The sequence below is a fragment of the Pleurodeles waltl genome, chromosome 7, assembly GCF_031143425.1.
Source record: "Pleurodeles waltl isolate 20211129_DDA chromosome 7, aPleWal1.hap1.20221129, whole genome shotgun sequence".
Lineage (NCBI taxonomy): Eukaryota > Metazoa > Chordata > Amphibia > Caudata > Salamandridae > Pleurodeles > Pleurodeles waltl.
Window position 1 is genome coordinate 1532883769 of NC_090446.1, and position 15381 is coordinate 1532899149.

General features: G+C 46.4%; 1 protein-coding gene across 2 annotated transcripts in view; it reads left to right on the plus strand.

The window, feature by feature from the left end:
- Nucleotides 1–14158, plus strand: part of PRR19 (proline rich 19) — a 184432-nt gene extending 170274 nt beyond the window's left edge. The window contains exon 6 of one of the 2 annotated variants that reach the window (XM_069201396.1): nucleotides 12808–14158. In XM_069201396.1, coding sequence (XP_069057497.1) covers nucleotides 12808–14034 — 1227 coding nt within the window. In that variant the 3' untranslated portion in view covers nucleotides 14035–14158. The remainder of the gene's footprint in view (nucleotides 1–12807) is intronic. The other variant, XM_069201397.1, reaches the window with a different exon arrangement.
- The last annotated feature ends 1223 nt before the right edge of the window (nucleotides 14159–15381 follow it).

Sequence of the window (15381 nt, forward strand, 5' to 3'; positions counted from 1 at the left end):
GATGGCCACATGCCCCCCCCCCCCCTTCCTCCAACCAACCTTATTAGTCCCTTGGGACCTCCTCCCCTGGCTGTTTATTTTCATTAAGGGACGGTGGGGGGACAAGTAACCCCTCTCCCCGAGCCTTGCTAGCCTCTGGGAAACCCCCATCTCCCAGGGCCTATGTTAAAAAGGGAGGGGGTCCACACAGCCCCCTGCTCAAGCCGTTACCAGGCCTGGGGACCACATCCCCCGGGCCTGCATTTCTTAAAGTTGAGTGCCCCAGTGCCCACCCAGAGCACCCACCATACTCTTGTTAGGAGCTGTGGGCTTTTCCCTAATGCCCCCATGGACTCAGCTGGCTCCTCACATGCTGCGCACCCACGGGGAGCAGCTAATAATGCTGCTCCGGGCTGCCAGGAGCAATATTTTGTTATTAGTGCAGGCAGGGAATCAGATCGAAAGTCCACTCCCAGCGGGTGAGGGCATTTTTAAATCTCCCGAGTCCTAGGAGTGGACTTTGTGTTTGATCCTGCTTGACAGAAGATTACAAAATGCTCCGCCAAGCAAGAGCAAACAGCTTTCCCTGCTTATGCCGGTGTGTGCAGGGAAACCATTATATCCTGGGGGTGGGTTCCCAGGACATAGCATGAGAGCAGCCCCCAGGGGACGGGGCCTCCAGGACTAATAATGGGTCAGGGAGGGAAGCCGCAAGGCCCCCTTCCTTAAAGTAACATGATCTTGAGAGTGTGCTTCCCGGGGCATTTAATGGCTCTGAGGGGGAGCCACAGGGCCCCTTTCCCATTTTAAGTAATTTTGACCCAGGGGTGGGTTCCCTGGGGCCTTTAGAGGCTTCAGGAGGGGGAGCCATATGGTCCCCCTCCCCATTTTGTACAATTACAGCCCTGGGGGTGGCCTCGCTCCAGCCTGTTAGTTCTTGAGAAGGGAGCTCAAACGCCTCCCCTCCCCTCCCCTTATTTAAAGATTTTGGCCCAAGGGTGAGCTCCTTGGGGTCTTTGATAGCTAACGGAGGGGGCTGCACATCCTCCCTTTCCATACACTATGTTTTCAGCCCTGTGGGTGGGTTCTGGGGGGCCTCTGAGGGTGCGGGAGAGGGGGGTCGCCCGTTCCTCCTCACCATATATATGTTATTTGCAGGTCTGGGTGGGCTCCCAGGGTCCTGGTAAAGGCTAGGGGAGGTGGGCTACACTCCCCCACCCGTTATTAGGAGTAAGCGACCCCGGCTGCCTTATTGGTGTTTTTTCCCCCCATCCCATGGGATTACAGCAATTTTTGCTGTTTTTTGTTTTTCATTTTCGGCCCCATGGGGCCTGGGTGTCAGGGTATCCCTAAGCCACCCCCTTATATATTTTTTGTAAATATGTTTAGAACACGGGACTAAGTCCTCGAGTAATGTAATGGCTGCCAGCAACATTTTTCTCATGTTGCTGGCAGCCAGTCGGAGCCAGAAAAGTAAAGTTCCTTGGGCCAATCAGAACGCTCTATTTTTAAATTGGCTCGTCTGCAAGAGTCTCTTCAAACTCTTGCGGACCCACCTGTCCTGGTATACATTTCTTTTTGTTCCTTAATTTCTCAAAAACTACTGAACGGATTTACACCAAATCACAAAAAGCACAATCTGCAGACCAAGATCTACGTTCCTGCCAGATTTGGTGTAATCCCGTTAAGCAGATCTTGCTGTAGTTGTGTCAGGGATTTTGCATTTTGCGATCCCCCTTTTTTCTCTGCCCCCACTGCGTATGCACACTTGCTACTGTAGGAAGGACACTTACCGGAGATGGTGTTCATCAGAGTCCACTATTTACAGCCACTAGCTTGGTAAGAGCTCTTCTCATCTCTTCCCACACCCTACAGTGCACACCCATCATCCAAGAGAGAGGTCCCAGTGGAGAGGCCAGTCTCTCTCCACACTGCATACTACGCACATCCGTCATTTTAGAGAATGGTGTTAAAGGGCAGGCATATTATTCTCCACACACTACTAAGAGCACCCGTCATCTGAGAGAGAAGTCTGACAGGAGAGGCCTGTCCATCCACACACCGTACTTCGAACAACCATAATCTAAGAGTACAGGAGAGGGCAGTCCATCCACACATCCTACTACGCACACCTGTCATCTGAGAGAGAGGTCTGACACGTGAGGCCAGTTCCTCCCCACATACTACTACGCACAAATGTCATCTAAGATAGAGGTGGGAAAGGACAGGCCTGTCATTCTCCAGACAATACTATGCACACTATCATCTGCAAGAGATGTCTAAAAGGAGATGCCTGTCACTCCACACAAAGTACTATTCACACCGTTTATCTGAGAGAGAAGTCTCAGCAGAGAGGCCAGTCTCTTCCCCACACACTCAACCATGCACACCTGTCATATGAGAGAGAGGGCTGAAAGAAGAGGCCAGTCCCTCCACAAACCCTACTTTGCACACCTGTCATCTGAGAGAGAGAGAGAACAATAAATAATTCTCTTTTGTTGTACCTGTCTAATGTTCTATTTTGCTCAAAATTACAGCAAAACACAGTAGTTAACTTAAATCTAAATTTGAATCTTGCGATCTTGCGAGAGCGGAACAGGAAGTACAGCCCCTTGGAGTCCATGCAGGGGACTGTGCACCCGACTCTTGTGAGCATCTTGCGAGAGCTATCACCATAGAAAAACATACATATAAATATCCAACCATCTCTTATTCACTACTCTGTTATAGATTAAATTATCTATATAATAGTTGAAAAATATAACTGAATTATTATATAAATAATCTAAATATTAACTGAAAATATGATAAATATCAGTATACAATAGACAATTAAATGTGGAACTTTATGATCTCGCGAGTGCCGCGTGAGCTTCTTGGATTCCTGCATAGCTCTCATGAGAGTAATGATACCTCAAAATAAAATTGCTGCCGGCATGCCTTGATATCAGAGTTACAATACCTGAGCAAATACACATTTTCTTTTGAAATATTGAATATTTATCTGTTTAATACATGCATTTTAGAAGGATTCTGCAAACTGTGAACCATATCCTGTTATATTACAGTAAAGAAAAGCATTTTTTTTTTTTTTACAAAATAATGTCTGGACACAACAGTATTATAAAGTGATTCTACCATCCATACTCTCACACAAATAAATAATTTATCCTAAAAAGTTACTGAAAAACCAAAGGTTAAAGTAACGTTATAGTAAGGTATAATATCTGTTGACACAAAAAAAAAAAAACTTAGAAATTCAGTGAAAAAAACAAAGGTTAAAGTAACATTATAGTTAGGTGAATTTCTCACTGACAACGTTAACAGAAAGTTAGCAGTAACTTCCTCCCCCACTGCGCACTGCTTATGACCTCACATATGACATTACTCATGACATGTCCTCTGACATCATTTATGACATCACCAGTAGATTCTTTGACCATTTAGATGATGACTAGTGCGCCATTTTTCTCATTTTTTTAGATATCCAGAGAAACCCACCAGGTTCGAGCCTTGTGGAGCCTTTAATCGACTGATTCTGTGACGGAACCCCACTTGCTGTGTTTGTGGTGCCTGTAGAGGGACCACAATTCTGCGTTGTGTGCGGAGTACAGAACCATGAACCCCAGTGCTATCCTTGTGTGGGCCATGACGCTCTTTTCTGTTCGCCATGCAACTGCACCGCTCCAGGTCCTGTTCGTTTTGGGAAGTCTTGAGACGAAAACAGGAGTAGCGTGCATCGATCCTCATCGCACTCCTGGACTTCCTCAGGTAAAGACGCTCTTCCACTTTTCCACATCGGTCCCATTCTTTGGATGACTCAAGAGAATGACACCACAAGTCCGGGCACTGCTGTCAAGTTTTTCCTGTGCAGCTGGGATCGAAAACAAGGTCCAGTCTGTGCTTCCCCAAGCTTCCCAGAGTCAGAGCGTACCCCAACCAACTCCAAGAGTTTTATGAGGCTAAGAGCCTCATCTTTTGTTGGCTGAACAACTCTGGAACGCCCTTGGGCCCCATAAGTTCAGGAGGGCCTTCGATTGAGACTCAGCTGGTGGGGCCGCCTTTGGCAACAGTCGACTCCTCAGGATCGGTTGGTGGATCTGGTTTGGCCATGGCTACACAATCTCCTCTGGATAAACTTCCAGTGGCACCATTCTCGATGCTGCTGACGGCCATTGGCAGCGTGGAACCCATGTTGATTCCCATCTCCGATAAGGAGCTGGTGCCGGTCAGGCCCACACAGTCTGAATTGGAGATGGAGCCCTGTTTTCCTATGTTGCTGATGAACACAAATGAAGGGGATCTTGGGATCCCTACACCTAAAATGACCCCCTACCAAAGTCCATAGCTGATGACAGCTGGTACAGTGACCTGGCTGATGCCAGTGGTCTGGACACCTCACCAGACACAGGACTACTCTTTGGTCCCCCAGTGGCTACGGAAGAAGAGGCTGCTTTTGCGATGGTGGTACGGAGGGCGGCTGAGGTCCTAGACCTAATGTTGCCCACAGTTCAGGTCAAGACTAATGTCTTGACAGTGGTGCTTCAGTCTAGGGTATCTCCTTCAGAACCCTTATTACCCTTTAACGAAGGCCTCACTGTTATCCCGCTTTGGGCCTGTGCCAAATCCTGCACAGGCCCTCGTGTACACATGACCATTACTCGCTGCAGTCACTATGCTCCTGGGGATCCAGCCTTTCTTTCTGCACAGCACCTCACCTCTGAGGTCCTAGTGGTCCAGGCCTCAACTTCCCAGATCAATCCCAGTGCACTACCTACCACACCACCGGATCGGGAATCCAAGTGGCTGGATACCTTTTGTAAGAGAATTTTCTCTTCCGCCAGCCTAGTACTTTGGTCCAAGAGCAACGCATGCTGATTGGGACACAATTCCTATTGTGTGTGGGATACGGTTGCGCAAGTAATTGGTTCAGGATGAGACCATACTCTCCCAAGCTATTGCTGATTGGTAAGATGCAACAAAGTTCACAAGAAGATACGGGATGGATACGTTAGCCTCACTGGGCAGAGCCATTGCTTCTTCAGTGGTGCTCTGATGTCATTCCTGGTTGAGAAATTCTGACTTTTTAGGAGATGTCCAGGCATCTCTTATAGACATGCCCTCCAATAGCACTCGCCTCTTTTGGGACAAGGTGGATTTGGCCTTGGAGAGATTCAAGGACAGTTGGGCTACTGCTAGGTTGCTGGGGTTCTCTGTGGCGCTTCAACAGCTGCATTCTGCTGTATGCCCCTTCTGGGGCTATCAGCTGCATTCTTCACCCCATAGCCCCCTCAGCTAGCAGGCACAGTCCTGTCGTGGTTATGGACACTGCTCTCACAAACATTGGGGACCCAAAGCCAGAGGTCTGACCCTGGCCCAGCAGCTGCACAGTCAAAGCCCCTTTAATCCAGGCTTGGCATCCAGTTGGTGGCAGAATCGGACACCATCTGTCCCAATGTCCAGAGACCACTACAGACAAAAAGGTGGTGCAGATTGTCCAAATTGGTTATGACTCTCCCCTTCCAGCAGACTCCGACGCTGCTTCCTCGGTTCCCCGAACAGCTGACAGAGGACCACCTTGCACTCTTGCGCCAAAGGAGCCATCAAGAGAGTACCGGCATCAGAAATATGTCGTGGTTGCTATTTCGGCTACTTTCTGGTGCCAAAGAAGGATGGAGGCCTCCGTCCTACCTTAGATCTGTGGCCTCTCAATTACTTCCTGAAGTACACATCCCCGTCCTGCCTGCTCACACATGTTACCTGCGGTTCAGGTGGGCCACAAGCAGTATCAGTTCTCAGCCTTTCCTTTTGGCCTTACCAATGCCCCTCAGGTGTTCCCGAAGGTGATGACAGTGGTTGCAGCACATCAGTGGAGGTCTGGGGTTCCAGTCTTCCCCTGCCTCGATGATTGGCTGTTGAAGGCGGGCTTGCCTCAGGCTGTCGTCTTCCACCTCTAGACTACGGCAAACGTCTTCCATTCACTGGGGTTCACAATCAATGTGACAAAGTTTTACCTGACTTATCAGACACTCCCTTTCATCAGAGCTTTTCTAAATACAGTGCAGTTCCAGGATTATCATCCAGAACAGAGTGTCCAGGATGTTCGGCTATGATACTGATGTTTCAGCCTCTATCCTAGATTTCAGTAAGACTGACCCTGAGGTTTTTGGGCCTCATGGCCTTCTGCATCCTGATGGTAACACATGCTGTTGGCATATGCGGGCTCTGCAGTGGAAACTGAAGTTCCAGTTTACGCAACATCAGGGGACTTTCTCAGACATGGTCCAGACCTTGAAGGAAACTGCAAAGGATCTGCAGTGGTGGCTGAAGAACCGAACTTGGGTCATTGGCAGATTGCTTTCCCCTTCCCAAACAGATTCTGACTGTAATAACAGATGCATCACTTGCGGGATGGGGTGACCATCTGGGAGGGGTGGAGATCCGAGGACTCAAGTCTCCAGCGGACTACTTAATCCACATCAACCTATTGGAGCTTTGGGTGATTGGACTGGCATTGAAAGCCTTTCTTCCTTCGATCAAGGGAAGGCTCGTGTATTTGTTCACATACAAAACCACCGCCATGTGGTAGGTCAAGACACTGGATGGAGTGGGATTGTGGACCCTTTGTCAAGTGGCTCTGCGTCTGGATATGGTTGGAACACCAGGGCATTTTCCAGGTGGTTTAACACCTGGCGGGCTCTCTGAATACCAGGGTGGACAAACTCTACCCAGGATGCCTAGCGGATCACAAATGGTGGTGCAGGGACTCTTTCAGCAGTGGGAAGAGCCTTGGTTAGATCTGATTACCATCGCCAAGAATGCACAATGTTAGGAGTTTGGTGCACTGGAGTTTCTAAGGTGACTCTCGCTCAAAGATGCTTTTCATCTCAAGAAGAGCTTCGGCCTTCTGTACGCCTTTCAGCCAATACTAATCAGTTGTCTATTATGATTTGTCCTAAACTCCTTGATACAGTCCTCAATAGACTTTAGGACAGCAAACAACATAGAGCTAAGGATGATTTGGGTAATTTTCACAAGTACCACACTTCAAATTAAATGTGGTGCTCCTGGAAATAGTAAAGAAAACACCATCAGGGAAAAGTACCCTGTCGACCAACTTCAAAGCCTTAAAGTCCCTGAAACCCTTCTGCAGTAAATTAAACCGAAGAACATGGTGGTTTCACTAACAGCTATTTGCAGCTCAGATATTATTTGGCTGGCAGTTTTCAAGGAAGTGCACCACCTTGACATCCGAAAATGGTGTGTATTTAGCCTATGGAGCACAAGACCTGCTGATTCCTAGGAGCAGTTTACATACCAAAGGGTGTTCCCCACCCAGCCTGTTATCAGTGTGAAGGTGTCCCACAAAGATGGTTGGTCTATAGCATTCACTGTCCTGTAGGTGAAACCTTCAACCAACAGCTGAGACAGACAAAACAATTATGACATGGGACACGCCTACCCTCATGAAATCCAAACTCAGTTTGTTGCACCAGTCAACTCATGTCCTTCAAGCTGAAGAATACCTTTTATGTATATTAACGGATCAGGCTTTTGCAACTTGTTAATAAATTCATAGCATTTGTGACCCCCAAAATTATCCAGGCCATTAGCTTCCTTGTTGATGATTAACTGATCTTGAAGGGAAAAGGAAAGAGCTCTTGACATGGAATGAATGGTTGAGATAGAGTCTCATAAAACTGTAGGTGAATGCTTAGCAGCATCTCTGACACCCATGAGTCCTGAGTTAGAGTGGGCCATTAGTGCGCAAACTCTCTGAGTCAATCTCCGCAACTTTTCTTATGAAAATGAATCAGGAGTTCCTTTGTAGTTGAAGGCTGGGACACTTCGATGTTGCCCCTTCCGGATCTGGGTTGTCTGCCACTGGCTCTTGACGGGAAGAATGTGTCTCTACAAGAGTTGTCTTGGCAGCCTCCTCGTTCTCTGCACACCTGGAAATCTTCGGGGACCTTGAAACAATGCATTGTTGGCAAGTACTTCATTCTTACCTGGTCTCAGTAAAAAGGGTCGGGTAAATTTCTTCCTTATGGACACGTGGACCTTGTCCCCCAGTGAACCTGTTCTCAGATGTTCTTGTCCATTCAACGCATGGCTCTCCAAAAAGGATACTCTTCTCCTCACGGACTGCTTCCAAAGTTTGCAGCTCACCAAGCTTTAGGACAATCTGCTGCAGAATTAAGCAGCACCTCTCAGAGGAGATGCTACAATTGATGTTCCCTTGTATACAAATAGCTCCTTGTGGCCATCTGACAAGAAGCTTATGGTTCATGCGGGACATCCTTTTTGGCTTTTAAAGTCTAGATAGGTTCAGGAATTTGTCTTACTATGTCATCTAATACTTACCTGAACTCCACTTTGACCACCAAACAAGGCCTGGGCATTCCCCTCTCAGCTATAAGCTGCTTTATGCAAAGACTTTCATAAATGTGACTGGATATGTGCTGCCACAGCTGGTAGGGGTAACCAATCTGCTAAGGCGCACAACATTCTCAGGACTGAAACTAGGTAGGTTTAAAGGGCCTGTGGGAACATTTTGTTGCAAGGGACCCTGTTGTTTATTAATGCCTCTTTCCTTTCTGCCAGGAAGAGAACGCCTGGGTTGCTTGGAATCTGGCTGAACAGAGACTCCTCAGTCGGAATCACCTTGGATCAGGGAGTTAGCCTTAGGAAACCCATCCCCAGATGACTAGTCCTGGGCACTGTTTCTGTGGTCTGCCAAAAATATAGAGTTCAAACATTCAAAGGCGCCTGAGTGATCTGAACCCTTTGATGTTCAATGTGCCTTTTTTCCAAGCTGATTAGCTTTCTCCAAAGGGGGCACCCAAAGTAAATCATGAAACTTGTCACACTCCTTAGTGTTGACCCAAGGATTTCAACTGTTCACTAAATGGCTTTAGAGCTATCACATTAGCGGTTTAAATAGGTCCCTGCAGGGGAACATCCAGAACAACGACTCTGAAGCCATAATGTCGTTTTTCACAAAAGCGGAACCACGCTTATCTTAACAACGGCTCCCTTTTTCTCTGCCGTAACTACGGATGTGCTGAACAATGCATATGCGTGGTAAAGGCAGAGAAAAATGGAGTCAGCATCGGGAGAGGACGTGGTCAGGTAAGTGCGGCTGGGGCAGGGTTGGGGGTCGTTTTTAGGGGTGGGGTGGATTAAGGGCTTGGGGGTGGGAGGGAGGTCAGGGTAGTTTTTTTTTTTAGGGGCAGGTGGGGGATCAGGTTAGTTATAGTTTTTAAGGGGTGGGAGTGGGGGGTCGGGGTAATTTTGTTTTGGGGGTGGTGGGGTTGGGGGTACTTTCGTTTTTTTTGTTTTTGGGGTGGGGGATCGAGGTAGTTTGTTTTTTGGGGGTGGGGTCGGTGTAGTTCGTTTTTGAGGGTGAGGGGGGATGTTGGTTTTTGGGGGTAGGGGTGGGAGAGTCGAGTAGTTAAGTTTTTGGCGGTGTGGGGGATCAGGGCCTTTAGTGTTTTTGGAGGTGGGAGGGTCAGAGAAGTATTGATTTTTGGGGGTAGGGTATCAAGGTAGTTTGTTTTTTTGTGGTGGGGTATCAGGGTAGTTTGGTTTTTGGGGGTGTGGGGTCGTTGGTTTTTGGGGGTGGGGTAGTTTGTTTTTTTGGAGTGGGGGTCAGGGTAGTTAGTGTTTTTGGGGGTGGGGAGTCGGTTTTTGGGGTGGAGGGTCAGGGTAATTTTGTTTTTAGGGGTGGGGTAGTTTTACTTTTAGGGGTAGAGTCGGTTGTTTTTAGGGCGCGTGGGAGGTTGGGGTAGGTTTTAGGGCTCAGAGTGGGTGGGGGTATCGGGGTAGTTGTATTTTTAGGGCAGGCGGGGGGGATGGCATGTGAAAACCATGCATGCCGTTCCACACATGCCTTTACTAGGCATGCCTTTACAATGAACAATCGATGTGGTAAAGGCATTAGTGGAAACAACACGGTCGTTGTTCAACCACATTGTTCAGGCATGCATGGTTGGCGCATGCCTTGTTCCATCATACATTCGTTTGTGGGTGTCACCTAAAGGACAAGAAGTGTTAACTGGATAAACAGGAGTATATCACACTCCGTGGTTAGAAGGGGAATGTCAGCAAACAGTAAATTACAACTGGTACAGTGTCAGTTTGTGCTGAACCCACCCACTGCGAAGTCCGATCAAACATGGAAATGTGAAAATTCAAGTGGCTACTCAGTGAAAAGGGATGTCTGTTGTTGTCAGGTACAAGTGCTCCTATGGGCTAAGCCCATTTGTAGAAATTATCTCAACCCCACTCGACAATACCTCTTTTCCAATGGGGCATCCACCCAGTGCGAGGCAGGTTACACTGCCTTACTTTTAATTATTGCAACCCCACTGCACAAATAAAGTAGTTCAATTCAGGATAGAAACTGGGTATCAGATGCAGCCTGAGAGATTGTGTGTAGGCTGTTTGACTCCGACCCCAGGGCTAATGGAACAAGAATTAAGAATGCCTTGTCCTGGTCAGGGTGCACCTGTCCACCTGGCTGAGCCCCCACATTCAGCAGCGTATAGAGCCATGGCTAAGTCACAGGTAAGGCCTTCTTCCTTCCACAGGGAAACAAGTAATTAATGCAGTCAGAAAAGAAGAAGGATAATAGTTACCTCTTCTAGTGAAGCAGTAAACTTTGCACAAAAGCAGTCAGTAGGCCAGAGCAGTAAAGACAGAGGCAGTCAGGATGGTACTGTTTCCATTTGGAGTAATTTGGAGGAGGGGCTGTTGTGACTGGATGTTGTAGCATTGTAGTTTTTCACCATGCCTCATGGCTACTTCTCTGCTGTGGGGGTTCAGTGAAGACAACAAAGCATAAACGGAGCCTCCTACCTGCCATAGGATGGTCTTGTGTTTCCAAGATTGCCCCCCAAGCCTTCATCCTGCTGATCCTCAGGTGTTCCTTCATGGGATACCTTGCGCTGGTATTCCTGTACATTGTTCTCTCGCAATGCATTCCTATGCTGCACAGGGGAATTAAGGGTTGTGACAGTAGCTGTGGGGCTTCTGTTGAAGGTGATGTGTTCTCCACTAGTACCTGTTTCCTAGTCGGTTGTCTGGTCATTTGCCTCATAACATCCCTGACTCTAGCCCTGTTTCTGACTATGTTCTTCATGTGTTTGGTTGTGGCCCTTGTTTTCTCAATCATTTTATGCCTGAGCCTGATCATGTCTGTTACACTTCTGGTTGTGTTCATCATGCACATTGTGTGCCTGGACGTTTTCTTTCTCTTGTGCTTCTATGTGTGCCTGTACATGGTGTTTCTTGTGTGCCTTGACATGTCCATAACCAGTTTGGGTCCCTCGTTACTAATGCAGTGCTTCTGACTGGCTGTTTGGGTTCCTCCTCCTTGATGTGATTTCTCTGCCAGGTTGATTTTGGTACCCTCTTGTTTATATATGTTTTTTGTCAGGTTGAATTCCTTCCCCTTGCCATTCCTTGTAAGGTTTGTTTAGGTTTCTCTTGTTGATGTGCTTTCTGTGTTAATTTGAGTTCCTCCTTATTGATTTTTTTTCTCTTTCATGTATGTGTGAGTTCCTCCTTGAAGTGCTTTTTCTGTCAGGTGGTTTGTGTTCCTCCTTGTTGTTCCCTTTTAAGTTTGGTTTAGGTTCCTTGTTGATTTGCTTTCTTTGTCAGATTAGTTTTGGTTCCTACATATTGATGTTATTTTCTCTTCCACTTGGTGTGGGTTTCTCCTTGTTGTACTTTCTCTGTTAAGTTCATCTGGGTTCCTCCTTGCTGACCTACTTTCTGTCTCAGGTTGGTTAGAATTCTTTTTGTTGATCATCTTTCTCTACCAACTTGGTTTTAGATTTCCTTTGATGTGTTTCTCTGTCATTTTAGTTTTGGTTCTTCCTTGGTGATATGCTTTTTCTAGTTGGTTTAGGCTCTCTTGTGTTTTTTGTCAACGTGGTATGGTTTCTCCTTGCTGATTTCGACTTGATTTGGGTTCTCTTTTCATGTAGTTTTGGGGTCCTGTTTTTTTATATACATTCTCTGACTAGCTTGCTTGGATTATTCTTTATTGATGTGTGTTGTCTATCTTTCTCAGTCAGGTTGACTTGCATTTTTCATTAGAACATTGAGTCTGTGTCAGGTTAGGGCACTTCCCTCTTTGTTGGTGTCTATCAGGTGGTTTAAATTTCTCGTTGTTGATGTGTTTTTTCTCTCGGATCAGTTTGGGTTCCTCCTTGTCGATGTAATTTCTCTGCCAGATAGATTTAGGTTCACACTTTCTAATGTACTTTCATTGTCAGGTTTGTTTGGGTTTCTCCAGGTTGATTTGGCTTTCTGTTCATTGCTTTCAGTTCTGTACCAGTTTCATTTGGGTTTCTCTTTGTTTTTTTTCTGTCATGTTGGTTTAAGTTTGTTCTAAATGATTTAATTTCCCATTAAGTTGGTTTCCGTTCCTCCTTGATGTTGCACTTTGTCACATTTTGTTTGCTTTCTTTTTACTGATGTTGTTTCTTTGACAGGTTGATTATGGTCCCTCTTGTTCATATACTCTTTCTGTCAGTTTGACTTGGTTTCTCCATGTTGATGTACTTTTTCTGTCACTTTGGTTTGGGTTTCTCCTCGTTGAGGTACTTTCTATGTCAGCTTGGTTTGGGTTCCTCTTGCTGGTTGTCTGTCAGTTTTGTTTCTGATCATCCCTGTGGTTGCGTGTACGTATATTGGTTTAGATGAGACTTCATCATGTAGGTTTAGAATAATGAATGTCTCAGCCTCCTTTATTTCCGTGTACATTACGAACAACTCTGAAGGCGAGTGCCTAATGCTTATCCCTTGGTCTTTATGTAGGATGAAGAACCCCCTGGCCAAAAAGAGGACCTAGACTTGTTTGAAGAGCTTTGTATTCATGGCCACCGGCAGCATTGTATCACCTCACCTATAAACTCTGACCCTTTATCTAAGCTTCCAAAGAGCTTGGATTACTCAGGGCCCATATTTTCAACAAACATGGAGTGCCTGATTCGGGATGGGGATCATCCAAACATAGTTTCCAGGAATACAGAGCTTTTTGATGAAAGTTTTTCACCAGTTAAGTTATCTCGAACTGTCCAGGATGTGAGGAGTAATTCAGAAAGGAATACTGATGCTTTTTGGAGGGATATCAAGAGAATCAAAGCGTACAACTTTCCTTTTAAGATTAATGATGGGTCAGCAACACATACTTCACACTTCAGCAACAATAGCAACCCTAATATCTCTACATACACCTGTGAGTTCCCCTCCCATCACCCCAACCCACACAGACAGAGAAAGTGCAGCCCGAAAACACAGTGGAAACTGAAGAAAAGAGAAGGCACCCAAGAGCCACAAGAGGCACAAGGCATATTTAGTCATCGGCAGCCCCAGATTGGGTGTAAGAGCCTTGGAACAATTTGCCAAGAGTATCCAGCCTCTTTTAATGAAATTACGAGTAACTGGAGTAGTAATACCCACAGTGGAGGTGGGGGGAAGGCTGTAAGAAAAGCCTTTGACAGGGTTCACTCCTGTGAGAGAGCACTGCCTCTTGAGTGCCAGAAGCTGAACAGGGACCTCTGGGCTCACCCAGTACCTCAGCCAAAGTCAAACAGCATGCTTCAGTGTCACCCCAGTCTGCAGCACCCCAAGGAAGTGTACCTTGATGGTTCTGAAGTGAAGGAGGATGTGTGCTGCACTACTGGCTCAATTAACTGGAACAGAGATGGAATATTGAGAGACAAGAGCCAAATAGCTGATATTAGAGCCTGCAGAGATTGCATGCCATCATGGGACCCCAGATCTTCCTTGATTAAAGAACCATTATCCTCTGGTGATCATATTGAACAAAAGTGCATGTGTAAGGAGTCCTATGTTAAAACCAGAGAACATAGGTGGTTCCCAGAACAGAGCTACCAACTCCCAATCTCCTCCTTCCCACCATCAGAGGAGCTGGAACAGGGCCTGGTGTTTGCCACATCCACCTACTCCACTTCCGCTGGGCCACTCTTCGAGCAAGCAAGCCCAGAGTCCTGGGTCTTCCCCAGAATGAAACTGTACTGACTGTGGAGGTGATGTAGATGAGATGGCACAAGAGGACACACAGTGACTATGGCACCATTAGCTTTTCATAATTGTAAACAAAGTACAACCATGTCAAATGGCGTATCTGCTGCTATACATCCACCTTTTAGGTTCATGTTGCACATGTTTTATTTGATAGATCATAGGATTGCCCATCTTCTTTCTGTCTGTGCAAAGGAACAACATACCTTATCACTGTGCTTGGTGCACCATTCATCCGTCACCCATCTGGTGTGACTTTATTGAACCACTGAATCAGTTTGGGGCATATGCACTTTATATGTCAGCAGTATTCCACAAGAACGAGCAATGTCAGATTTAGAAGCCTCCCTCAGGGTATTGTGAACATGGTGTTTGTTTGTCTGTATAAAATCCAAATGCATTTCTAGCAGACAAGGGCCCTCTTAGTGGAACAAGGACAAGGTCAAAAGCACAAAAGTGTAGATTATGTTCTGATCAGAGCTCAGCGAATAACCAGAGGCAGAATTTGGTTACACCAAAGATGACTACTAGTAAGTGGCAGGACGTCATTATAAACTTGCATTTCATTACAACCAGACAATTCATGATCACAGCTCACTGAGATCAATACCGGCTCTAAGTTGACAATGCTGGAGAATCACTAGGTATTGGTTTCTGGTCACAGCACTGTGACTTCATCAGAAGCTAGTCCTTGGTCACAATCCTGAAACATCATCAGAAGCTGGTTTCTAATCACACCTGAGGCAACATCAGAAGCTGGTTTCTGGTCAGAAGCCTGTGGCATCATCAGAAGTTGACTCCCGGAAACAATCCTGAAACATTATTGTAACCTGGTTTCTTATCACAGCTTAAGGCATTTTTAGACTTTGCTTTCTGTTCAGAGCCCTTGGCCGTCATCAGAAGCTGGTTTCTGGTCGCAGTCCTAAGACATCATCTGAAATTATCATCCACTCACAAATTTGGGGGATCTCCACATTGTCTCAGTTCACGGAGATGGGACATCAGTAGTTTCAGCCCTGTGGGATAACAAGAAACTTGTATTTGATGTCAGTTCTGTTGTCATCCACTGGAGGAGGGGCCGTGGTCATATCAAAATCATTAAGTGCCATTTCCTGGTCACAACTATGAAGGATCAGCATGTGATCTCAGTGTACAGTGGTGGAGGGTCACCTTAAGATTGTTCCTGGTTACAACCCTTGAGGTCACCAATAGCTGTTTATAACCCTTGAGGTTACCAGTAGCTGGTAACATCCTTTCTGAGCATCTGTTGCCCGGCACTGGTTGCTGCCCTTGAGATTACCAGTCGCTTGTTCCTTGTTACTTGAGATCACCACTTGCTAGTTA